Here is a 27,095-nt window from a genome sequence, read left to right on the forward strand (position 1 = left end):
CTTCTGCTTCTTAGAGTAAAATGGGAAAAATGTGAAGGTTTTAATAGCCATTATAACTGATTTATCAGAGTGGTACAGTCATAAATAGTACTTCTACAATTAATTGGTGGCCTTAGTCATTGTGGAAACACAAATCACACCAACCTAGCATCTTCTAATTTCCATGTCTTGCACCACTTTTATCATCTATAATGACCGATTTTGTTGAAATAAATGCATTAACAATGACTCAGAAAAACGAAGGGAAATTATCTTGTTTTCCCTGGTGATTGTTAAGAAGGCCGAAATGCATGCTTTTATCCTGCTCCAAGTATTGTATCATATTTGGAGAGGAGGTGGGGTTCTTTTTGTGCATTAGAGAGTCAAGTGCATTAGAAAGTCAAGTCTTTGGACTGGCTGAGCACTGGAGGACTAGCTCAAAACATGATTACGGCAAGGATTCACTTCAAAAGAAAAGGAGAGGTGATCACCCAATCATTCGTGTCATTCACTTGCTGTTTATATGTAGCTGGGGGCTTTATTTCTTTTTGCTGCTGTCGCTGCTCTGGCTGATGTCAGGAAACACGACTCAGGCCAGTGTCAGCCTCAGTATGGCAAATACATAGTAGATGCCACAGGGAGCCAGGAGACCAGCACTCTCCCACCAAATCTGCCCCTACCCCTTCCCTCTCTGGGTCCCAGTTTATTCTGCTGTCAAGCCAGAGGAATGGATGAGACAGTCTCCAAGTCCAACTCTCAAGACTTCCCCTCAAATGCTGTGAGTTTGGATTTGCTATTGAGGATGAATTCTATGGGACTGAAGGCCATCTAGTTAGAGACTGGCCATGGCCTGGAGCCAGCCAGTCTCCTGAGAATTTTCCTGATTAGAAACAAGTCTGGGCTACTCTTGGTTTCTGGGGATGGTTCGTTCTTTTGTAGGTGTGCAAAGAATGAGCCACGTGGGCATCCACCCCTCTTTTGGTTGTTTGCTTCTGCATAATAGAAGAGCTCTGGAGTCAGGCCGACCTGGAGTTGACCACTAGCTCTTCCATCTATTAGCTGTGTGATCTTAGGTAGGCTTCCTTAGGTTACCTGAGCCTCGGTGTCTTGGAAGCTGGATCCATCTGCACACTCTCTAAGGAAGCTTCCTTACCCAACCTGCAACATCAAACTCGTATCTTCCCTTCCTGCCATTGGGTTCAACTAGATCCCATCTCTTCGGAAACTGCTGTGAGGATGGCAGGAACTTGTGTCAAGTACTCAGCCCCTAGCACAGAGTAATTGCTCAGTAAGAAGGCACTCTTATTTCTGTGATCTGTTGTTAGTGGTTTACTTTGTCAGTCATTGAATCCATCAACCTTATCTAGTTTGCACAACACACCCTCACCTTCATTCACATTCATTCATGCATTCATGCAGCCAAGATTTATGGAATACCTACTAGATGCCAGGCAGTATTCTAGGAGCTAGAGATACAGCAGGAAACAAAACAATCCAAAGCTCTGCCCTAGCAGAGTTTATATTATATTGGGTGGAGACAGACTATAAATGACATATAATGATAAAATATGTTGGAAGGTGATAGGTGCTATGGAGCAGAGTTGCAGTTTAAACAGAGTGGTCCGAGAAGGCATTGCTGAGAGCTGGCATCTGAACAAAATATAAAGGAAATGAGGGAATGAACTCCACAGAGATTTGGGGGAAAGAAGAATAGCAAAGGCCCTAAGACAAGAGGGTGTCTGGTGTAGCTAGAAACAGTAAAGGAGATAGTTCAGTTGAAACAGAGTGAGTAAGAGTGAGACTGTTAGGAGAGGAGGTCCAAGTGTTCACCGGGAACCATTGTACAAGAACTGATAGGCCATTGGAAAGACTTTGACTCTGAGTTGGGAGCCACTGGAGGATTTTGAGTAGAGACCTGATTTTGAATAGACATCTGATTTATGTCATCATAGGATCATGTGGCTACTGAGAAGTGACTCTGTGGGTCAGGGGTAGAAGCAGGGGAAATATTCTCTAAGGAAACTTCTGCCATAATCTAGGTGAAAGGGCAGTGGCTTGGACCAGGGCATTGGTGGTGAGGGTGGTGAAGAGGAGATGGATTTAGAGATTGATTTTGAAGGGAGAACAGATAAGATTTGCTCATGGGTTAATTGAATAGACATAATAAAAAATGCACAAGTCAAAAATGATTCCAAGATTTTTAGCGTGAGTATGTGGGAAAAATGCTATTGCTATTAACTTTATAATTCACTATAATCATTAACAGCGTGGTGACAATGGGCCATATGGAAATATCTGAATAATTTTTCTCATACATGGACTGGGAGAATTTTAGGTGCTTATTATATTTCTGATACCCATATTCAAGGGGAAATGTCCAAAAGAAATAAGGACATGTCTTTTAAGCCAGTGGCTTTCAACTTTTGACGTACATCAGAACCACCTATGAGGCTTGTTAAGAAATCTAGATATGAGGTCACCCTCAGACCTATGGGATCCGGTTCTCTGCTTTAAGCACATGCACACATACACAGCTACACACAGCATGTTGTCACTGCTTTGTTTTCATACTATTGAGTCGGTCAAATGCCTGTTTTTTGGCTGATCACTAACCAGGTTTCAAAGTAAAATAGCTAGCTTTTTTAAATAAAATATTTTCCCTATCTGGGTGGTCTGTATTCATCAAGTTGGGCATCTAGGACGTTGATCAACTCACTCATATGACCTCCAGTCCACTGAACATACTACGGATTGGCCTCGATTCGTCTTCTGACAATTCAGTGAGATGCATTATGAATTCCCAAGATCCTCTACCTCTGTATGATTCTATGATACCATGGTTCTGCTGTGTTATTATGAAATTGTTATTAGAAGGCCATTGGCCTCTTAAAACTAGATATTTATGAAACCAGAACCCTAAATGCTGGTGATGGACATTTTACTTGAGTTCCATATTGGAATGAACCCCGAGTCAATTCAATGCAGTATCAGAGCAAAAGATCACAGCCTTTAGAATCAGAAAGACCCTCATTCAAATCTTGAAGCAAGTGGCTTCACCTCTCTAAGCCCCAGTTTTCCCACCTATGAAATGAGGATAACAGTATTATGCCATAGAGCTTTTGTGAGGATTAACTGAAGCTTCATTGAAAGTGGTTGGCACCGGGCCTGGCACACAGTACAAGCCTAATAATTAGTGACCATCATCGTCATCATCTTATTCGTCATTGTTATTTGTAAACATTATGCCTTTTCGGTTGTCATTGAAGAAGGCTGAAAATACTCTCATGAAAGCACACGTTTGAAGAATTTAGTATTTGTCCTCCAATAGATCTGTCTGAAAGTACACATATATATGAGATATTGGCTAAAATAGAGCAGAACTTTTCAAACTGTGTTCCAGCCAAGCAGAAGAACAACCCAAAAGTGGGGTTGTTTCTTCCTAGCCACTTACTTGGATGTGAGACCTTGGACAAGTCGTGGCACATATTAAGAACTCAGTAAAATTAAATTTTACTAGTAGTATCATTACTGCATATAATGTGGGTGGTAAGAGTGGTGAAAGGAGAATTTTGGTGGTAAAAGATTGTTGGACAAAAGAAGATGCTTGGGCATCATATCCCAATAACCAGTGAAGGTCTTGCACTCAGGCACCAAACTCAGGGGAGAGAGGAACCTAACCGATTCTGAAATTAGACCTGAGACTTTCTTTTTAGAAGCTGCAGATTGTGGATAGGCTAACAACGAGTCTCACTTCTTCCTCATTTGAAATGGTATGTATATTAGGTAATCTGTACATTTTTATTTAATTCTGAGCCCAAGTTTCATACTTCTGACACTCTCCTCTATCTCAATAGCTCATCTTCAGGGGTGATGCTGTTGGTGATCTCTTTTCTCGGGGACAAGTTAAGGGTCCCCTCATTCTGATCCTTCCCCCAGCTCTCTCAGCGGGCCCCTCTCCCCACCTCTGTGATCTTCAGTTGCAGGTGAATCCGTCTCCCGCTAGAAGCTGAAATGAGAGGAGGACTTGGAGTAAGCACAGTGTCCCAGCTCTGTCCCTGCCATGTAATCAGAAGCTTGCCTGCAACTGGAGTATTTCACAATAATTGTCGTGTTTTCAATACGAATGATAAAAAGGCAGATATCAAGGCAAATATCAAGGCCTCTGGCTGACAAAAGCAGATTTCAGAGAGAAATGTGAAAATAGCAACTTACTTCAGCAATAAAGAGAGTATATTTTATACTCCAGGTTTTTTCCCCCCCGTTTTGTAAAATCATGACTTTCTAGTAAATGACATCCCAGAAGATATTTATCAAAGCAGGAAAGCTGTGGAAAGGAGCACCTCGCATTCGCTTTAATATTTCGCCTTTTCTTTTGACATTTTCTTGCCTAGAGATCTAATTCCATTAAATATGTACATTTTTTTTTTTGGCTGGGAGTCTTCTTCATGTATCTTTCAGATAAATCTTAAAAGTACATAAGGTCTGTAGGGCAGCTTTTTTTAAGTGCAAATGAGACACACAGTAGAATATTGTCTACGAGGGTTCCCAAATTATTTATGTTCCTGCAGAGCTTTCTCTTGCACTTTCTGTGATAATGATAAAGGAAAAGGTAAGGTTCCAAGGCACCTTCTGTGGCGCACTGTCAAGCCACATTAGTCATATTTAATGTCTGACATGCAGAAACTTACTTTGGCTGATCGCTACTTTGGCTTTATTAAGCATCGTCGTGACCAAAACTTTGCCCCATGGACAAGGTGAATAGAAGTGGAACCAAGTGCCAAGTTACCAGGGGTTGTCTACTCTACTTCACCATTGGAATTCCCTAGGACCTTGGAGTGTGAGTGTTTGCTAACGTGGAATAATTATATTCTAGATTCTATAAACACTATGGGTAAGCTGGGATGTCTCCCAGTAGCTCTTTCAAGGCTAAAACATTGCATCCATAATTTCTTCTCTTGATTTTATTTTTCATTCCCTACCTCTTCCACTATTTCCTGCAATTATATGAAATCAAACTCCCAGCATAAGGAGTCACAAACATGGGATTTATTTTACAAATGTGTATTTGTTAATGTTCAGAACACTGGAATTACAACATAATGAGAAAGTTTACAATGAGTTAAGATGTTTGAATTTGCACCTCTGCTGTGCTGGTCCCCTCTGCCACACCCCACTGACTTCCCCACTCTGTCCCCTTTCTAAGGCAGCTTTGGAAAAGAGACCATGGACAGGATGCTGATGACAAACCTGGGGGAACAGAAGTCATCACGCAACTTTTTGTTCATTCCCCTTGAGGCTGCAACAGTCTGGATGAGCAAGCCCTATTTGGGGTTTCCTGAGATCTTTAAGTTCATGTCTTTCGCCCAATCAGGGACAGTCAAACATGGGAATTTAAGATACCACCTTTTATGGGTAGTCACTGTGGGTGGAGTGAGAGCTGGCTAGCAGGGTAACCCAGATTTGTTTTCTGCTATGCAACAGAACTACTGCTTCATTACTACATATTTTCTATGTGTTATCTTTACGGCAGGCAAAAGCTCAGTAAAACAAAGAAAACTCCAAGTCATTGACTAGCACTGGGAACCATCTGTGGGGCTGGGATATTCGGGTTGGCGTGCGATGTTACTCAGAAACTCAGGATCACAGGGCAGGGTCCCTCGTCCTCAGCCAAGCTGGCTCAAGCGACAGCTGCTGGCCTGTGGCCCGATGGGACAGGAGAGGGGACCACAGTTGAAAGTCATTTTCCCATTGCAGCAGGAAACAAGTCTCTGTGACCGTAAGGTTCTCTGCCTGCAGAGGACCCATCTGAGGATAATGAGATGGAGAGCAGATCTTAAATGTTCTCATCACACACACACACACACACACACACACACTGCAGTCCTGTGAGATGATGGGTGTGTTAACTAACCTTAGTGTGATCTATCATTTCACAATATATACATGTACCACGTCATCATGTTGTACACCTTAAATTCACACAGTGTTATGTGTCACTTATAGCTCAATAAAGCTGAACAAAAAAAAGACCAGGAGACTGGACATTAGAAAGATATATGTGAGAAGCCATAGGAAGGGCAAAAGAAAGGAAAAGAAGAGAGAAAAGCCTCCTAGCCCTAAATGCAAATAAACCATATCCCCCGTCCACCTGAGACGTTTGGTTCGTCAAAGCTCTTCCATGAGAAGAGCTGGTTCTTCATTCCTCCCTGCTGCCTGTGCTCTGCCTGTTCCCTTGTCCCTGGCTGATTGCCATAGCTTGACTCAACTCATTTCCCTATCACTGAAGACCAGGATGTGTTGAGGTTGCTCCGAGGTGGAGGAGATGGTGGGATGAAGGGAGAGTGCAAAATCTGTTGCTTTTGCAAAATTGTCATCGAAAGGATAGCCAGAACATAAATGATACTGTTTTGGCTTCAAAAGGGTTAGCAGGTGTCTGCAAAGTCCCAAATGAGCTGTGTACAAGCTTGTACAAACAAGTGCAGAATCAGGCCTGTTTGTTATTCACACAAACAGAGTTGAAACCATCTGAATTCCACAGTTCCCAGAATTCAGATGGTGCACAATGGTCCATAATGAGCAGCACCTGTGCTTACCTCAATTACCAGACAGTTCTGAACAACGGCAGAAAGGGCTTACTAGAATTTTTTTCAATAATAGATTTAGTTATGTCTTTCATAATTGGATTCAAAAGCTCAAAATTTCATTTTGCAACTTGTTCATAAAATTTGTATGAAAAAGTCTGGCATTTATTCAAAAGAAATAGTCTATGAAGGAAAAAATTGCAAAACAGCCAACCGCTGGTAACTAAGCAGCCAAATTATAGTCCAAGCACTTGGCGAATACACCGTCTTTTTATTATTTCAGTAATTGAATTTCTGTTAAAGCGTGGAGCATAATTTAACATGAGGAATTTATTTATAATACAATAGTGTTTCAGTAATAAATGCATTATTATTGTCACTTTTAATGGAGTCTTATGTATTCCCTCTGAGACTGTGTGGCAGACTTCGAGACAGCCACTGCACCAGTGTTGTTTGTAGACAATTGAATTAATTGGAGACAGGGTCATTAACTCGACCTGAATACCTCTGATTGCTTCTGTAAATAAGGTTAGAGAGCAAATGGCTAATCTTCGTTGTCATTATAGATTCCTCTTACATTTTCACACTGCCTTGTATATTAAGATCATTTTGCTAAGCAGCTTTTCAGACTCTCCTCATGTTTCCGGTATTGTCTTGCGTGGCACATAACCATAATTGTATCAGACTTATATTACATTCTCCATATCTTTATAAAACACGATACGAGAAAGGAGCCTATGTCGAATCACAACTCATAAAAACCATCAGACCAATAAATGAATAAACCACAGTGTATAAACCATCATATTAAAGGAAAGTAAAATCACAGAGCAAAAGTTGCTTTGGTCTTCTCTTGCAGATCTGTGTACAATTTGGAAACAAATTAACACAGGATGGGCTCCCAAAGATGCACTCTCTAAAGAAAGAGCACAGCAAGGGAAGCATTGATTAAAATCGCTTTATGTTTCAGTTGATGCCATGCCCTTTCTTGCCCTTCTATGACAACATTAATAACATGTAAATTACAGGAGGTTGGCTTCTTTCTCCTCGATCATTCTAGATTGGAGTTAACTAAGAACTATTGGAAATATAAATATTAAAAACTTTTAAATATATGGCTTGATACTTTGCATAGCATTACCCTGTTATAGGCATATGAGATATCGAGAGGAGATTTGGGAAAGATTCTCCCATTATAATGACCCAAATATTTTAAAAACATATACCAGAAACATTTCTTGAAGTGAACTTCATCAGGTCCTTTCATAATACAATTCAGAAAGAAAGGACCATTAAAAATGGACAGTATTATGACGACTGAAACTTTTACAAGTAAGATGCCAGAAAGAGACAGAGGAGGAGGAAGGGACAGAGGAAAGAAAAGTCATTCTATGCTTTGTTATTTTTCTTGACATAAACCGTAGCTCCAACACCAGGAATTTATCCTTGTCCTATGACCAACTGGAAACCCATCAGTTTCTTCCCCAGCTTTACTGAGCTATGATGGACAAATAAACATTGCATACATTTAAGGTGCACGATGTGTTGTTTTAATATATACATACATTGTGAAATGATTAGCACAATCAAGCTAACAAACACATCTGTCGTCTCATATAATTACCTTTTTTGTGGTGAAAATTCTTGAGAGCTACTCTCTTAGCAAGTTGCAAGTATACAATACAGTATTATTAACTAGACTCACAATGCTATACATCAGGTGTCCAGAACTTACGCATCATATAACCGAAGGTCTGTACCTTTTGACAAATTTTCCCCCCATCCGCTAGCCCCTGGAAACTACCATCCTACTTTCTGTTATATGAATTGGATTTTTTTCTTTAGATTCCACATATAAGTGAGAATATACGGTATTTTTTGTTTGTGTCTGCTTAGTTTCACTTGGCAAAATATCCTCCAGGTTGATTCATGTTGTTACAAATGGCAGGATTTCCTTCTTTTTTAAAGCTGAAGAACATTCCTTTCTGATAGATAGATGATAGATAGATAGATAGACAGACAGACACCACACTTTCTTTAACCATCATCTGAGAGTTGACATTTACCTTGAATATTTAATGAGTCATGTTCGACAGGTGGAAAAATAACCACCATTTCAGTTCTTTTAGACTTTTAGTATATATTATTTCTCCAACTAAATTTTGTGTATATGATGAGAACTTGAGTGACATTTGACTCTCATACATGTGAATGTACACTTGTCTATGCTATCAAAACATGGCTAGAACCCAAGGCAAACATTGACCAACACATCTTCTTTATTAAATGACTGATGCCCAGTGTGTTCCGCAGAGGTCAACATTTCTATTCTTAGCCAGCTATTGGCAACATCAAAAGGAACATTATGCTCCTCCCTTGAAGGACTGGACTTCTCTCGATATTGTTTTCCTTTTTAGACAGCCATCTTAATTGATGCTGGTATTATTCTACTTCTCTTGGTATTAGCCCTCTTGGATTTTAGCCAATGGATGCATCCACTCACATGCACACACGTGCACATACACACCCTCACACAGGGGCACACACACATTCTCTCTCATTCAAATTCCTTGAATTTAGGTATAGTTGTCTCAAATACGTATTGAAATAAAATTGTTAAAGGGAACATTTTCACACATAACCTTTCTGGAAAATAATTCCCCACCAATTTTTGCCCAAGTTTCCAACTAGCAGAGTAATGTACCTGGGTCTTGTCTTTATGAAGCTAGAATAGTGTAGGCTTGTGGAAACTGGAACTTGAGACATTGATAATATCAGGCTAGAAAACATACATCTCACTAAAAGTACATGTCTCACGTGGTTTTCAAGTGAACGTAGTTTTCTTGTTCTGAACATTTAAAACTCCTTCCCCAAGTCGTGAACTCCTTTCTTCACTGTAATTCCTAAGATGTACATTTGTTTGGGCTTAGCTGGTGGGGGACCCTGTATAATTGGGACTTGCTATTGACATACTCTCAGGATAGGTAGATTCCCAGGTTTTCAGAGGACCACAAATGTAATTTGCTTAACTTCAAAAGGTATTTTGAATTGTTCGTTTCCTTCTTTTTATTCTAAATTCTGCCTTCTTTGGAACTGCTAAAATTTCCAAATTACCCTGCATGACGAATTCCTCTTAACGATAGAACCGAACACCCTGACCTTGTTATTACCAGCCTGTTTGTCAATTATTGTAGATCCTGCAAGTTCTTGGACAAATGCCTGAGTTTGTTTCCATTCTTTCTAGGTCAGATTTTAGGTGGCTCTGCGTTCATTTTGTAATACAGGATTGTCATTCTTGTTGCTATTGATCTAGATTCAAGCCGAAGCCCTGCCATCCCACATACAGGAGTCAGTGTACTTAGCTATCCTATTACTGGTGGCCATGATCAGACTTTTTCTCTTGACGTCAAAAGCGTGTTGGGCTCAAGATCAAAGGAGCTCCCCACGTATGAGGAAAGCGTAGTCCCTTCTTCTTTCATTTGCACTTGACCTCCTTTAATTTAGCCTTGATGAGAAGGGAGACTGTGAGCTGGAAGGCAAGATTTTCAGGCAGATAGCATTACGGGACTAAAGATCCAATAGTTCCTTTGCTGTCATTCAAAATAACAGGCATAGGAAATTCTGTTTAAAATAGCTGGGCTTTTTGACTTAGGGGGCTTCTGTATAGAAGATTTAAGATGTCAGCTTTAAATATGACATTGATAGTCTTAGGCAAAGAATGGGAGTGATTCTTGTAGGAACTGTCTTTTTTTTTCCCCCTGCCTGTTTATTAATGGTCTTTGTGATTTATTGTAAACGCTGGGGAGGATTTTCAGGCCCATTTATCATGGAAAGGGAACACCTTCTTGTTCTTAATGTGAGTGTTGTAATTAGCGATTCATGTGGGCTGGGAGATTTCGTTCTGTCTTTTGTGAAAGTCCTTCAACCTCAAATTTAATCCCAAATTGATTGAATATTTTTTCTTCCATGAGGAAATTAATTATGCCACTAGAAAAATCATCAACTAGAAAGGGAGTTAATATCAGGCGCAGTGTAGGCCAGGGTGGTTAATGTATCAAAATGATATGATGAGAGTAGCTCACGTTTCACACAAATCAGAATAATGGAATCGTCATTTTAATTAGAAAATGGGAAGGTCTGTATATATATAGCCCTCGTTTTCAGTAAGAGCCACAGCATTTATTTCTTATGTTCATGCATGTCTGTGCACTCTGCTACCCATTGACAGCTGTTGCTCAAAATACCAATTACATTTAAAATGTCCATCCATGTATTTTACATTTTGTCAATGGAAATGAAGCTGAAGAGTCAGGCACTGTGATGGGCCCACAGCCGTACAACCAGTTGAAAGTTTACAAATCCATCAGCAGACAACCTATTTGCTTAATTATTTTCATCAAATTAACGTGCGACCTAGGCTGTTTTGGTGTTGGGTCGGCTGCCCTAAGTATTGACTTCTGTGGGGACAGCAGTACATAGTCCATAGTGAAACATTGCTCTTTACCAGGTGACCTTGGTTTATGCTGATTTTTTCTTCATTCTGAGGCCGTTTGGAGTGTTTTTCATAACAAGCAAATCATGTACAAGTTATCATGCCGGTCACCCTAGGATACACACAGTGACGGCTTCCAAGAAATGTAGATTTAGCTAAGCAGGCAAAAGATGAGCACAGTGTCATAATTTGAGAATAATCAAGTGACAAAACTGCGATGTAGTTAGTGAAAAGAAATCACAACAGAGAGGTGTCTGGGAGAACTAAAATCATGGACAAGACCTCATGTTATTTGAATTTGAGCTTGAACCATAAAGATTTAAGGAAGCAGGAGAGAAGGAAAAAAGGGCATGCTAGCCAGAACCAAACAGGGTTTGCAAAGGCATGGAAAGAGAAGGAAATAAACATTGGCCCTAAGGTAGAGGGGTAATGGAGAGAAATCTCTGAAAATCCTGTAGAAAAGACCACATCTAACTGCAAGGAAGTCATTGTCAATTCTGACACCAAGAGAACTCATGCTATAGATGGTCACTGGGAGCAGGTATAAAAGAAGTCCGAGCTTGGGGTCTACTAGAAAGCGAGGCCAAGGAGAGTAAGGAAGACATGGGATTTGCAATGGCGAGTGGGCAGGACCGAGATTGTTGGTGGCAGTTAACGAAGCAGTTTCAGTAGATCAAAGAGTTACAAAGCCTGATTACTGGGCCTTTAGAAGTTTCGAACCGTGAGGAAATGGAATCATCACGTGTTGACCACATCTTTAAGAAGTGTCGTGGTGGAGGACAGTCAGTGTTTCCTGATGGGGGACCTGCGGCCTGGTCACACCCAGAAGGGCTGTCTGAGCAGCTTCTGCTCCTCATGGTCCGTGTTAGCTTACTGCCTCCGCCCCGTGTTAGGGTTAGACACTGCAGCCTCACAAGTTGCAGTGTTTTTGCCATTCGCTTAGGTATTTCAATGCCCATATTTAGAATATATTTCAGACATAATTATGAAGACACATTCAATAAGGGAACTGTGTACATTTTATTTTAGAAATTGTGTATGTGACTTTGAATGCCATTCATTGATGGCCCTGTCATTCCATCTACAGGAATTTTATTTTGTAAGGATTGCTTTTATAATTTAAAAAACTTGCATTTAAAAGCACACCTATCTGGTTTTTGTTGTTGTTGTTGAGTTGTATGTGTTGTTTTCATAGTTTGGAGATTAAGCCCTTGTCGATTGCATCATTCCAAATATTTTCTCCCATTCTGTAGGTTGTCTTTTCGAGTTTTTTATGGTTTCCTTTGCTGTGCAAAAAATGCATATATATATATATGCATATATATATGTATAACACCGAGATTGTTGGTGGCAATTAACAAACATACATATATATATGTATGTATAACTGAGTCACTTTGCTCTACAGCAGAAATAGGCACAACATTGTAAATTGACTATATTTTAATAAAAATTTAGTTTAAAAATTAAAAATGACTCAAATCACACTGTCAGTATTCATAAATATACGAAATATTGTTGGAAGAATCATAAGAAACTGATAACAATAGAAAACTTTGGAAAATTGGGTGACGTGACAGTAGAGGGCAGAAGGTGTACTTTGCATTGTGTCTCATACTGTATCTTTTGGACTCAGTACCATGTTCACTACTTATTTCAAGACAAATACAATTTTTGAAGAAATATAAAGCACTATTCTATGTAGAAAGGGTTCTCAGCTGTAAACTGATAGAAGGCTTTTCCTCTAGCCTCAGTGTGTTTTGTCATTTGAAGGAGTCAAATGCAGCAAGGTTTTCTTAGCCTAGAGGCCGGATGGCCTTCAGTATTCTGAACACTGAATTTTGGCAACCCATCTCATTAGGTCATTAGAAGAAAGCATTTGGGGATTAATTGTGTGTTCCTGTTGCCATTTAGTATGATTGTGAGGTGTGGATTTTGTAGTAGATCCTGGACTCTCTTCCTTTCCTCAGCCTAGACTTGCTGTTTAAGAAAGAGTCACAGTTGCCTGGTGAAAACCTCTCTCAGACCCCAGCAACATGACATAGGCTAAGAGATCATGGAGCTTCATGGGCCAAGAAGGGGGTGTACCTGTTCCATCTCTCCCTCTCGCCCCAGCCCAGTGTTTTGCAACAGTCAAATGAGGTCATGGGAGTGAAGATACTCCAACATTAACAAGTGCTCTGCACTTAAAAAGTATGTGGTCTTGTTAATCCAGGGATGACAGTCTTCTAGTGGGACCATTAGGACATAGATAGTAGGCAGTGGTTGCACCAGGGAACACTCCTCTTGGAGACCTGCAGAGAAGACTTTGTTATGGCTTTACCCTAAGGTATCTTAAGCATGCGTGCCAAGCACTATACAGGGTGTGGTGGGGGGGAGGGGTGATAAATCTCTGGCCTTAAAACTTACCCTCTAAATCAAGAGTCTGTAATGCATCAGGTAACAAATCGGACCTGAAGGGGAGCAGACAATACTGATAATGAGACTGGCATTGAGAGACATCAAAGAAGAAATGTCCTCCAGGGAGAGATAGGAAGGGGAATGCCTGCTTCCCCACCTGAGGGGCAGCTCAAAGCGTGATGGGCAACAGAAAGAAAACATCAAGCAAGGAAAAAAGCTGAGCAGCTCTGAGCCTATCAGCCTCCTGCTTTATTCTCTCCTAGGAAACTCAGCCTGCCCACTGCTGGGGCTCTCCTGGCAGGGAGTTGAGCCTCATCTCCAGGCCAGTTCTGTGGACATAATGGGATGATTCCTGCATGGAAGCAGATTTGGGGTTTAAGTCACCCAGTTGAAGTACATCCCCTCTTCCACCTAGGATTTGTGACTGATGGGACTCTGTATTGGAAGGCTTTGACCTTGTTATGGATTCCTGACACCCGCCCTCTTTGGGTTCCTTATGAATATGAGCTGCCAATCGTTCATTCTCTGCTTTGCTGGAGATGAGAGCCAGTGTTCCTTCTGTTTGCTTACCTTCATTCTCTCCCCTGCTCCGATTATTTTTAAAGATTTTGTTTTATTGAAGTATAGTTGATTTACAATACTGCGTTAATTTCTGCTGTACAACAAAGTGATTCAGTTACACACACACACACATGCATATACATTCCTCTTTAAAAATATTCTTTGCCATTATGGTTGATCATAGGGTGTTGAATATAGTTCCCCGTGCTATACAGAAGGACCTCATTTAAAATGGATTTTAAAGGCAAAAGGGACAAACATTCTTGGCTATATATGACTTTTCCCACCTGCTTAACTGTTTGTTGAAACAGCTCTGACTGATAGCAGAACAGTCAGCATAGCTTTTAATTATTTCCAGAAAAAAACACTGAATGCTGGTTTAGTCTCCTTAATGCAAATTGTGATGTTCTCAAGATGTAAATGGCCCCTTAGCCAGCACTAACTAGCCTTATCGGTGACACACTGGCACCTCTGCGGCGCCATCTTACGGAATCCAGACAAGTTGGTTTTTTTCATTCCTTTGAAATTGCTTATTGAAGTTTGTCCCATAGTATCCTTAAAATTATTTTTCAACTTGATATTGTAAGTCTCAGGATTCTCAGCTACGTAGCAAGAGTGCTTAACTCACAGGACGGTTGTGATGATTCAAATAGAAGATGCAGGGAAGGAGTGGAACCTGGCTGCTGGAGCCATGATGAATTATGGTCAGGGTCTCAGCCACGATCATGGATGCCATCTAATACCACCCTGGCCCTCAAAGGCGACAGTGGCAAGCCACCTTTGACCCTTGCCATGAAGGAATCTGATAATACATCTTCCAGAGTAACTGCCTAAAGAAAGCTTAAACTTGTCCAGGTTAGATTCAAAATGACAGAAGGCACTCACCTTCCTTTGTTGCTAAAGGAGGAAAGAATAATTAGGGTAAAAGAAAATCCACAGTTGATCTCAAAACCGTGTTTTAGCCATTAGTTTCAAGTTCACCAACTTATTTTTTCCCCCAATGGTTTAGATCTGAATAGCCTCTGTAGCCTTGCTCCTCCCTGTGTGGTTCACTGACCAGGAACATTCCTATCACCTGGGAATTTGTTAGAAATGCAGAACCCTGGACCCCTTCCAGGCCTCCCTAATTAGAATCTGCATGTTAAAAATATCTCCAGGGGATTCCGATGCCCTTTAAAGTTTGAGAAGTACTGATTAAGAGAGTGCTCCCACCTAAATTTCCTAACTCTGTCTTCTTATAAGCCTATGTGATGTATTACCGCATGTTACAGATGAGGAAACTGAAACCCTTCTGTTAAGAGCTTAGCCTAAGTTCACACAAAAATAAAGCATCCAGGATGACACTCAAAAGCACATCATCTGACTTCCAATTGCATGCTCCTCCCACTGTACTAAAACTACCTCTTTAAAATGTAGCTATTTAGATATGTGAAACTGACTGAAATGTAGCTATTTAATACATGAAACTGACTGAAAATGGGAGAAAAGGATACAGGCAGGGAAAGAAGAATCCAGCCTGAGTCTGGTTAGACTACCAAAAGGGTAGCCAAGCCATGATTGATTGTGAGTCAGATGCAACTGTGAAAAGCCATTGTCAAAATCACTCAGCATTATGGCCTCAGAAAAGAAGTAAGAGGTCAGGTGAGTTAGGGGAAATAACTAACTAACTGCTGGTGATCAAAAAATGTGAGGAATGGTTCATTTCCATTTATCACAAAAGTTCCAAATGGTCGACTTGCAGCTCTCAGGAAGATATAACCATTTTGATTGCCCGTTGCTGTGGCAGTAGTCTACTAGAGCCTTCCTGACACCAATCTCTGGCTCCCAGAGACCCTGTGATGACATCGGGGCCACCCAGATTATCCAGGAACATCTCCCCATCTCAAGATCCTGAATTTATTCATCTCTGCAAAACCCACTTTTCCACATGACTACCATAGTCACAGGGTCCAGAGGTCAGGATGTGGACATCTTTGGGGGGGGGGGGTCATTATTTCATGAACCACAAATCTCATCAGTCAGGGCTTCAAACTATGTCATGTATGGTAACTAGCCCATGAAAATGAATGCAAGTGGCCAGGGGTGCCTCACCTTCTTAGGCTTTGCAAATAAATTGAGCAGACTCCATTTCAAACATCCAAATTAGACAAAAGGACAAACTCCCAGTGTACACACATTGTGGACAAGGTTCATCTCTTGGAGCCTTGCCAGGGTGTAGACCGAATTATGAGTGGACAGCAATTGGCTGTCTGCTCATCAGTGGCATCAGTGCATTAACACAGAACATACTTGATGCCAAGCTCCTCCTTGTGATAATATTGGGATGTGCAGTATTTCACACTCCGCTCAGGGGCCATCCAGGGAGGAGGACAAGCTGCTGGTGACATCCTCCTTTACATTTTGCCCCGTCTCTGGTTTCTACCAGAGCAGCACTGTTTTTATCTGTTTTATGTATTATGCTTCTACTACACTTTCTTTTGGACCATTGAGCTAAATGGATTTTCTGCAGTGGGTGGGGTAGATTTCAAAACTACTGACTCCAACTGAAATGCATTGCTTCTATCCTCTGGCTGGGATAGGCTCAGTTCAGAGTGTCTGCCTCTAGTGGCCTGGTATGGTGCGGCAGATAGACTGTTCCAGTTTGGGAACCCAGAGTTCAGAGCGGAAAAAGGAGAAAGAGTGGAAAGATCAGCTCTATTGTTGAGTCCTTTGCCCCAGGGTTGCCCCTTTACAACTTCATTGTGAATTTAAATATGGAAGCTTTTCAAATTATCTGGTAGACATTTGATCGCTATAAAACTGGAAAAGGCTCATGCTGATGAAATCTGTACAAGTCTTGAGTAAAGACAAGGTTTAATACAGGACTCCCCCATCAAGCATCTCATGCTGTGTGTCTTTGGCAAGTTCTGGGCCTTGTGAAATATGCTGCCAAGATCAATACCCTGTGGACTTGCATGTCGAATCCTTCCCATGTATGTTTCCCAGCACAAAGTCGTTACCCATTCTGGAACCTTTCCTTTTTGATGCCCACACAGCTTGATTGAGCAGACTGGCCAATTCATCATCCTTGTTTATCTCCTGAGAGAGGGATTCACAGTTAAATTAGGATTCGAGTCAGATAGCACTGATGCAGATGTTTGGTTTTCTGGAGGCTGTTAATCTGAATTAGTGAAAAGCCTGATTTGTGAAATACCCCTATATAAAGGCAGTTTTAATCCTCTGAGGTTCATACAAGAGCTCTGTGACTGTGTTGCCAAGAACAGGTCATTTCATACTTGCCTCAAGGAGCATATTGGATTGGACAAATGTCTCCTCATGCATTTTCTCTAAGCTCCAAACTATATCCCTTGAAATCCCTAATATACTTGCATTTCACAAGAATCATAATCTCAAAGATCATCCAACTCCACTGTGGACCCACAGTGTATCTGGTCACCTAAGGGTGTCAAACTCAGTGGCCTATGAAGCAGTGGCTTTTTTCTCTGGTCAACTGCAGATTTTTCAAAGTCTTTCCTGATGTTGGGGTGAGATCTTCCTGGCTATATCTGTAACTCATTGGTCCTAATTCTACCTTAGAAGGCCCTCAGAACTAGCCTTTCCCACAGGACAGACCTCCCAGTATTTTAAGACTACCATCATACGAACTGCCCTCCTCATTGCTCCAGAGTCTTCTCCAGGCAAAGTAGTCCCAGTTCCTTCATATGGCTTCTGAACTGTCTATCTTATGGTGCCACGCATTGAGCCCTTTATTGCAGAAGAAGCCTGAGCACTCTAAGCATAGAGAGACTGTCATGTCTAAAGATTAAGGTGCCTGGACTACCACATAAAACCCATCTTTTCCCCCTGGTACTTTCAACCCTTCCACACCAGGGCCAATGCTGTCTGGAGGAGGCATCTTAAAAGCCTCCTAACCTTCTCTCCCACTGGCCTGTTCTTAGATCCCCTTCCCTAGCTCTGGATTTCCCCCATTAGGGCAATTGACTTGCTAAGCCAACTTCTTTGCCCTCAGTCTGGCCCATGACCATGGAGACCTACTAAATGGGGTTAGGATTAAAATGATGCATCACTACTCCGACAGACTGCTCACCCTGAGATGAACACAGTAGCAACATCTGATCTTTGAAAAGGTTGAGCAGTTCACTTTGAGGTTGTTACAAATGTGGGTCCTTTGAGAAGTCTTATTGCATTGGGGTGAAGTCACAGAGTGCACTTTTAATATTTACAGACTATGGAGTAGATGGTTTAATATATTAAATGTTAATGATTTTTAGTATCACATATTATCTTTGTTGTAACCATTAGCATTCTTTTTAAAGGCAGTTGATTAAAATATGAGAGTAAATGGTGCACAGGAAATAATTCTACTAGAGTTTAGTGAATGAAGACTATGTAAATTGCACATTAGTCCTTCATCTAGTATTGCGTGGGCTAGCGTCACTCATAGCCACTTTAATATACATTTGAAAAAGAAATTAGCAACATATGAAAGTAAATGTAGCATAAGGGGGAATTTAACTAGCTGAACAGCTAACGGATTTCAGGAAAGAACTGCAAGTGAAATATTATGATGATTTTGCCAACTCGAAAGTTCCACAGTGGATTCTAGACAAGAATGTGGCCCTAAGCCAATCCTTCTGATATTGATGGTTGTCCTGCTTGTGAAGACAATGTTTCTGTTTTGAACTCACTGTTTATCCCTTGGAGAGGCCCCAACTGGGTACAAGGTTGGGCCCATAGGAAACAAGGGCCAGACTCAGTTGTGTGGCTTACATCCCTCAGCAGGCTGAGTGCAGCCAGACTGTCCAGCAACTGTCGGAACAGCAAATAGAGAGTAGAGGCAGATGAAAGTACTGCAAAGAGCAATTTTGCTTCCATTTTAAGCAGTGTTATTCCCTCCCACCAATGCTGGCTCTCCCTGTTTCCAACTGTGCAACTGCCAGACAAAGCAATTCTTTCTCATTAGGATGCTGAAGTCCTTCACCCCCAGGTTGAGTTCTCATGATGTCCTCTCTTAATCCAAGTCCACCTTCATTCCTATCACCAACTATTTACATCCATCAGTGTGAGTATGAAGAGCTGAAGTACCCCTCCTTGTTCTTTCTATACTAGTTTCACCTAAATGGTCGTTGTCAACGTTGACTGGCCACGGGGTGCTTCCTGAGAACACAGCAATAGATTCAGCTCTAAAAAGACTTAGGAAAAATAATGTCAGGTCTGAGTTCACTGGTTCTCAGCCAACGTTACTCTTAGGTTTCAAATCATCTTTATTTCAGGAGTTCCCATCATCGCTCAGCAGTAATGAACCCAACTAGGATCCATGAGGACGAGGGTTCGATCCTTGGCCCCACTCGGTGGGTTAAGGGATCTGGCATTGCCATGAGCGGTGGTGTAGGTCACAGACGCAGCTTGGATCTGGTGTTGCTGTGGTTGTGGCATAGGTCGGCAGCTGCAGCTCAGATTCAACCTCTGGCCAGGGCACTTCCATATGCTGAGGGTGTAGCCCTAAAAAAAAAAAAAATCATCTTTATTTTGTATCTATACTTGCTTACACAGTTATTGTCAATTTTTTCATATGTGATTTCTGTTCACATCTACAATCCCTTAGTCACAATTCTGAAATTCAAAAAGCTTTGAGAATCATTATTTTCAGTAACTTTGAGACAAACTCATTTGTTGACAAAACCTGAGCTAAATTGAGATGCAGATATTCATTTCAAGTCCTTATTTATTCCTCTGACTGTGACTGTTACTGCAGCAATATCGATGAGTTTTATTAAGGGGTGCTACCCAGATCCCACTGAGGGCACTTTATATATATATTTTATATATATATATATATATATATATATATATATATATAATATATATATATTATATATATATGTTATACCTACCATATAACTTTTTAATTTAAAAAATCTGCATGTCAGAATTCATCTCCCTTCCCAAAGGCTTTGGACAAGGATCACCTGCAAACAAACAGATACACACACACGCCAGTAATTCATGTAGATATGAAAGAAAACTTGGAAACAGCCTTTTCCCTTGAAAAATCAGAAACGTGGGTACAAGTTAGATCTTAAGTCCTCACAGTCCACCAGCCAGTAGTGTCAATATTGCAGATGCCCTGTGCTGCATTTGAAACTTTACTTGAGAGGGGCACCTGAGGCCAAGTTAGCATCGCGTCTGGATTAGTCTCACTTACGTATGTTCCCTCAGTCCTTATTTAGCAACCAAAGACAAAAGCAATTGATTAGATTTAGAGGGCACTTTGCGTAAATATGGAGTCGTTATGCTGCAAAGGAATGCAGGACCAAGTTGTATGTAGATCCCTGCCCCCACTGTCTCTGTCTCTCTGGCTCTCTGTCTTTGTCTCTGCCTCTCTCTCTCACGCCACACACACACACACACACACACACACACACACACACACACTTTCCAGGGGATACAGTCCCCTGTTTCTTCTGCTTCCCCTAATCTCTTGGTGTATTTGGCAGATGAATGTACTTGCAGATAGCATTTACTTAGCAGATAGATAGCATTTTAAATGAGCTTTGGCTATAGGAAAGAAAATAGCTACCTGTAAGTCCTCAGAGACACGAGGCACACGTAATGAAAAGGCTCTCCGCATTGCCTGGCGACGGCCGAGGAGCTCACGCTGATTTGAAGGGATGCTGTGTCTCCCCAGGCAGTAGCCCAGCGTGGCTCCAGCTCAGCAGGCAAGAGCTGTCATGTTGGGGACTAGACTCTGGTGGGTGGGGGGTGGCGGTGAGGGCAGGCGAGGAATAATGCCCTGGCGAGGAATAATGCCCTGCGCTTCCAGAGTCTTGGGCAGAGACCTCTTTGTCTGGTTTGAAAGTGGAGCCACAGGACCCGGTGCCCTCCAGGGCCAGCAGTGGGTTCTTCTCCAGGGAGAACAGGGCAAGGAGCCGGGACTCTGGGTGGATGAGACAGACACGGGAGAAGCGTGCCTGTCTAAAGCCCCTTGACTTTAGAGCCCCACTTGCGGGCAAAAGCAGAACAAAACTCGTCCAGAGAAACAACGGGCACAAGGACAGGAAGGCAATGACATGTCCCTGAGCGCCCAGAGGCGGCGGAGGTTGATTTGCTACGGGGCACAGAGAGCAAACGATTAGTAAGGAAGCATATGGATCGTCCGTAGAGACACAGTGGCAAATGGTGTCAATTTCCCACTGCTTTGCTTGGTCAGCTTTACGGATTTCACATCAGTCACTAGAGATGCCGGGTCCTTTATGGCCATGCTTCCCGGTGAGTTTCCTGAAGGGTTTGCAGAAATCATGGTGGAGGGGCCAGCCGAGCAGTGTGCCCTCTATTCCTTTATCCACATGGTCACCCTGGTACCGGGCACTGGGCACCTGGCAGCAAATATCTTTCCCCAGCCCGGCCCTGTGAGGGGGCCGGGAGGCCACGGGTCCCAGTCTCACTTCTGTCTAGTTGTCAGGCTGAGGCAGGCGCCTCCCCTTCTCTGAACCCCATTTCCCAGGACGAAAGTAGAAATTGAACGGAACTCTTCTGCTGAGATCGGAGCCCCTGGACACACCCATGGGTTTCTAAACAAGATGGCAACAGAAAATGAAAACGTGTCTTAACTGAAAAAGAAAAAAACTGGGACTGTGGGTCATTCCCTGGGCCTCCTGAGCCCCCCGTCTCCCATCTATAAAATGGGGCGGTAGGCTCCACTCGGCCTGTACCTCACAGACCATCAGTCTTTATGGCGACCTGGGTGCTTTTCCAGCCAGTTGGAGACTGACGGAGCCAATGAGCGATGTCATTTCCTTGCAGCCCACTCTTGGCCACGCCTCAGCCCCCAGCTGCAGCACCAGCCAGCGGGGGATCCGGCAGCTCCAGTGACTCCGAGAGCAGCTCCGAGTCCGACTCAGACACTGAAAGCAGCACCACTGACAGTGAATCCAATGAGGCGCCACGTGTGGCCACTCCCGAGGTGGGTGAAGGGCCAGGGCCCCAACCACGACGTGCCGCCCCCAGGCAGCACCCCAGCACGCACACACAATCATACAGTAATAGCGGTACGCCAGCATAGGCATGACCTCAGCACAAGAAATACTTCTGAAAAGCATTCAGGTATTTGGTTGCCTGTTTTTCTTGTACCACATGTATCCACCTGGTCTCTGACAGACACATTTCTTGCTGTGTGATGGATTTGCTGTGTGACTGTCTTAGCTGCTCTGAGCCTCCAGCTTCCCCATGTGCAACGCTCGTCACCATGGGGCTAGCAACTTCTCTTGCAAGGAAATCAACGAGCCCCATGAAGACCCACTTCTAGCTCTGGGGACACCACCCCTTCCTCTAGATTGGCAAGTAAAACCCAAGAAGTGTGAGGGTTGGAAGGTCACATGTATTTTTCCAAGTTTCAGTTAATATCCTGCAAGTGTGTTTGATGGTAATTAATGAAAACATTTCGCACAGCCCCACCAATTACCAAAAGTGATGATAATTTGGGAATAAAGAAGCACCCTTCTCCTCCCATCCTGAGTTCTGGCCTCTCAGTTCCCCTGAGACTGCGCCTTGAAGAGCAGGCCGATCCCTCCAGGGCTCCTGACACGCTTCGGTGTCAGTAATCAGAAAAGGACAACAGGAGATGCCATAGTAACACTACCGCTGTTAACAATAGCTCACCCTTCTTGAACGTGGACCATGTGCCAAGCTTGTGAGAAGCGTGTGCCTAGCATTTTCTCATTTCCTCCTCACAACCGCCCTAAGGGGTCCTCGCTGTTAATATGCCCATTTTACAGATGAGAGAATAAACTTCTGAGAGGGTGAGAAAGAGCTTTCCCAAGACCTCAGGGGCAGGCAGGGTCTATCTGTTACCGGAGCCGGGGCCCTCAAGCTCGGTGCTCTGCTGCCAATGGCGGCAGCCACTCAGACTTCCTCCACCCTTGCCCGCCATTGGTCTGCGCAGCTTGGGATCACGGCTGCTCAACTGGTTTTAATTCTGTCATTCTCTGTCAGCCGGTGCCATAAGCCTCAGCTGATGGCTTTCAAAAAAAAAAAAAAAAAAAAAAAAAAAAGAGCCGTTCTAATAAAAATGATGGTACTTTTAGCTCAACAGGCAGGATTCAGAATTGAGAATCAAGCACCTGAATTGTACGCATCATTTCCATGGCTTCACAGCGGACGCTAATGTCTGCACGCATGTCCCCATAAATTGGTTATTGCCCATACACACCGAAGAAAGTGCGGTGGTTTTTTGGAAGTCAAATCTTTTCATCCTTCAGTGAAAATACAAAAGGCTCTTCTTTTTTGCAGTGAATTACAGCATCATATAGGAGGCACTGGCATTTAGCAGATAGAAAGCCTTTCCTTTTGAATTACACTTGAGGCTCGCTTACATTTCTTTTCAGGACCAGCGATCATTACCTCTGCCTCCTGGTGAGTCCCAGCAAAGGATTTGGGGGACCAGGTTTCCCCCGCAGGCCTCCCTGCCCACTCTCTGGAAAAACTCTGCGTGAATGCTTCTTTCCCCACCAGCCAGAGTAGGGGATATTTTCAGAAGAGGAGAGGAACTCAGTTTGCATAAGTATATTAGAGCTGGTTCACGGAGTATTTGGCTATCTAGGCAATTTGATGAATGTGAAGAGTGTGTGTGTGTGTGTGTGTGTGTGTGTGTGTGTGTCAACATGTAGAATGGTCACTTGACATCTGAAGCTGTTATCAGCCAACAGTCGGTGCACTGAGGGGCCTCGTAAATTCTCCCCCAATGGGAAATTCATTCTCGCTGCTGTTTCTCAATCTGCAGCCTGAGCCGCCCTCCACCAACAAGTGGCAGTTGGACAAGTGGCTGAACAAAGTGACATCCCAGAACAAGTCGTTTATTTGCGGCCAAAATGAAACACCCATGGAGACCATTTCTGTGCCTCCTCCAGTCATCCAGCCCATGGAAGTCCAGGTCAAGGTGAAGACGAACCCCAGCCAGGTCCTTGCTGAACCCAAAGAGCGGCCTCTCCTCAGCCTCATCAGGGAGAAAGCCCGTCCACGGCCCGCCCCGAAAACTCCAGAAACAAAGGCGTTGAAGCATAAATTGTCCACAACTCTCGAGACAGCTTCTCAAAGGACCATAGGGAAAAAACAGCCCAAAAGGGTCGAGAAGAATACCAGCATTGACGAATTTACCTGGCCCAAACCAAATATCACCAGCAGCGCTCCCAAAGACAAGGAAAGCGTGGAGCTTCCGGACCCACCGAGAGGCCGCAGCAAAGCCACTGCCCACAAGCCCGTCCCTAGGAAAGAACCGAGGCCTAGCATCCCCTTGGCTGCCGAGAAGAAGAAGTACCGAGGGCCTGGCAAGATCGTGCCCAAGTCCCGGGAATTCATCGAAACCGACTCGTCCACGTCTGACTCCAACACCGATCAGGAAGAGACTCTGCAGATCAAAGTCCTGCCTCCTTGCATGGCTCCTGGGGGCAACACTGCCAAGTCCAAGGAAGCCTGCGGCGCCAGCCTGACCCTCAGCAGCTTCATCAGCAGTGCCAACGGCAACAACCCATCCGTCACAAATGAAGAGCCTACTTTCTCGCCCATCCCTGTCCTGCAAACCGAGCTTCTGTCTCCTCTACGAGATCACGAGAATCTGAAAAACCTCTGGGTGAAGATTGACCTTGACCTGCTGTCTAGAGTGCCTGGCCACAACTCACTCCAAGCAGCGCCAGCCAAGCCGGACCACAAGGAGACGGCCCCAAAGCCCAAGCGGCAGGCTGCTGCTGCAGCTGCAGAGAAAGCCGCCCCCAACCGCAAGCGCAAGCACAAGGTAAGCCGGCAGGGGTAGCCTACCACGGGGTGGGGAGCTGTGGCCGTCGGTGGGCTAATTTGATCTTGAGTCTCCTTTTCAAGGAGGCCCGTGGCGGTGGACTGTGGTCTTTGGTGAAGACGATGATGCTTCCTCTGGGAAATGCAGGATTTGATGTGACCAGGGAGGAAGGGTTAGGAACCATCAGGGCTTGACAGCCAATGTCAAGAGTATCCAGCATGGCGCCTGAAGGATTGTGATGTGTAGGAAAGAAGAGCGTGAAGAGTCTCCTTCCCCAGGTAGCCTGCCCCCTAGGTTGCCACCTGACCTGCTCCTAAGGTCAAAATGTACCCTCTAGCCCTCATTCATTTCTCCCGACAAAGATCAGGAAGCCTGCAACTCAGTTGTGTGTTGATTACCTGGCTCCTACTAGACACACATTCCTCTGGCCTGTGTGGTCAGCTTGACTGGAGACAATATCACCCGCGAGAGGTTACAGTTGGATTCCAGGGTGCAGATACAATTGGAAGGGGGAACCCAGAATGGCTCCTTCCGCTTCACATTCATCTAGGGAGCTGAGTCTGTGTCCAGGGGTTAATTCTGTCATGTCTGTAGATCTTATAGTAGTTTTTTACAGTAACATCATCTCAGGGTGATATTTGGGCAATACTGTCTTTTTTTTTTTTTTTTTTTTTTTTTTTTGCTTTTGCTTTTTAGGGCCACACCTGCAGCATAGGGAGGTTCCCCGGCTAGGGATCCAATCGGAGCTGTAGTCACCGGCCTACACCACAGCTCATGGCAACGTCAGATCCTTAACCCACTGAGCGAGGCCAGGGATCGAACCTGCGTCCTCATGGATGGAAGTCAGATTTAACTACCGAGCCACAATGGGAACTCCTGGGCAATACTATCTGGAATGGCTGCCATGGGCTCCTGCAAGGATGATTCAGGTCTCCATTCAGCTATAGAGATTCGTGAATGATTTTATCTCCGAACTGTGCGCCAACATAGCCAAGAAAAATATTCCAAATTAAGGACCAATGTTTGGGGCCCTTGCCCTGTCACTGTTTCCCCACTCCTAGTGATGACGGCAGTACAGGCAGGCGTGAGGGTCCTTCAGAACCGGTGCATGAAGGTCAAGGGTGCGCGGTGCTCATGGTTAATTTCCTTGCATGCTGTTGCTTGTGTGAGTGACCCTTAGATGTTAGCCCAAATCCCTGTGCTTCTTAGACAGGATCTATGCCATGTTAGAGTTGCAATGTTAGTTTCTAAACTATTCGTTTGTGGGGGCTTTGTTGCTGGGAGAAGTGTCTGAAAGTTATAGATTCTCTTCACTTTTGGTATGAGGGTCTTATGTTACCCGATCTTTAATCAGAGGCTCGCATCACAGCTCCACCCCCTCAGAGACCAGCTTCTTGGTCGGAGTAGGCTAGGCAAGACTGGTGCTTTTCTGTCCAATCAAAGGTGCACTTTTAACTCCCCTGCCTAAACTAGGAATTAGAAGAGAAGCAAACTGTCTCCCTGGCTCATGGTTTTGGAATGTCTGCATGTGCTGTGGATTTCAAACTCCGTGTATCATTTTTTTCCTGTTAAAGCCAACAGAAGTTGCGGAGAAAATCCCTGAGAAGAAGCAGCGCCTGGAGGAGGCCGCCACCATCTGCCTGCTCCCACCTTGCATCTCACCAGCTCCACCCCAGAAGCCTCCCAACACTAAAGAGTGAGTTCGCCCTGGCTTCCTGTGATCCTTCCATTGTTGGGACGCTTAAGAAATCCCAACTCAACCCTTTGGGGGGGCGGGGGCGGGGCCTGTCCCAAAGGACCATTAAGGAAGAAATGGGAGTTGCCAGCAGTCCAGTCCTGACAGTGGTCCCTGGCTGCCAGCCTGACATGAATGGGATAAAGGGTGGCAGACAGGCTGCCAGATTTGGGGGGACTCCAGGAGCTTTTTAGCAACACTTCTTTACTCCAACTCAGATTGATGACCAAAACCAGCCAAAGTGAACATCTAGCACTGAGTGAAGGGTAAGAGGAAGTAAAGGAATTAAAAAGGGGCCGCATCAAGAGACACCTGTCGCTTGAACCAAATCCCCGCCTTCCGGGCAATTTCCACTTCTGATGGTGATGAAACGACGTCCACGGAAGCAACCCCTCCGCCTTGACAGGGTGACCTGGTGGCTGCTTCCTCTTTGGTGTCATTACCTAACCCTCACATGAAGCTTGAGGCCCAGCAGCTCTATCCCGAACTCTTCCAAGGCCAAGGAATGACACATCTAGGGAGGCCAGGGAGAGGAGCTGTCTGGGGGTGCCCCCCACCCCA

General features: G+C 43.8%; 1 protein-coding gene and 1 long non-coding RNA gene across 16 annotated transcripts in view; one reads left to right on the forward strand and one right to left on the reverse strand.

Moving 5' to 3' along the window:
• The window catches only part of AFF2 (ALF transcription elongation factor 2), a 535,022-nt gene that overhangs the window by 466,282 nt on the left and 41,645 nt on the right, over positions 1-27,095 (forward strand). For all 12 annotated transcript variants that reach the window (XM_085006501.1, XM_085006500.1, XM_085006502.1 and 9 more), the window contains 3 exons: positions 21,817-21,976; positions 23,792-24,799; positions 26,374-26,495. In XM_085006501.1, coding sequence (XP_084862627.1) covers positions 21,817-21,976; positions 23,792-24,799; positions 26,374-26,495 — 1,290 coding nt within the window. The remainder of the gene's footprint in view (positions 1-21,816; positions 21,977-23,791; positions 24,800-26,373; positions 26,496-27,095) is intronic.
• LOC110257797 (uncharacterized) overlaps positions 18,238-27,095 on the reverse strand; it is a 288,461-nt gene continuing 279,603 nt past the window's right edge. For 2 of the 4 annotated variants that reach the window (XR_014834614.1, XR_014834617.1), the window contains 3 exons: positions 20,594-21,584; positions 19,908-19,982; positions 18,432-18,822 (listed from right to left, as the gene is read on the reverse strand). This is a non-coding gene — a long non-coding RNA (uncharacterized LOC110257797). Of the gene's footprint in view, positions 18,823-19,907; positions 19,983-20,593; positions 21,585-27,095 lie in introns of all 4 variants that reach the window. The other 2 variants (XR_014834613.1, XR_014834616.1) reach the window with 2 other exon arrangements.

This window comes from Sus scrofa, chromosome X, assembly GCF_054392235.1.
Source record: "Sus scrofa isolate SSC_HxYL_T2T_F1_AM1 chromosome X, Sscrofa_HxYL_maternal_Yorkshire_Landrace_v2.0, whole genome shotgun sequence".
In the NCBI taxonomy this organism is placed as follows: domain Eukaryota; kingdom Metazoa; phylum Chordata; class Mammalia; order Artiodactyla; family Suidae; genus Sus; species Sus scrofa.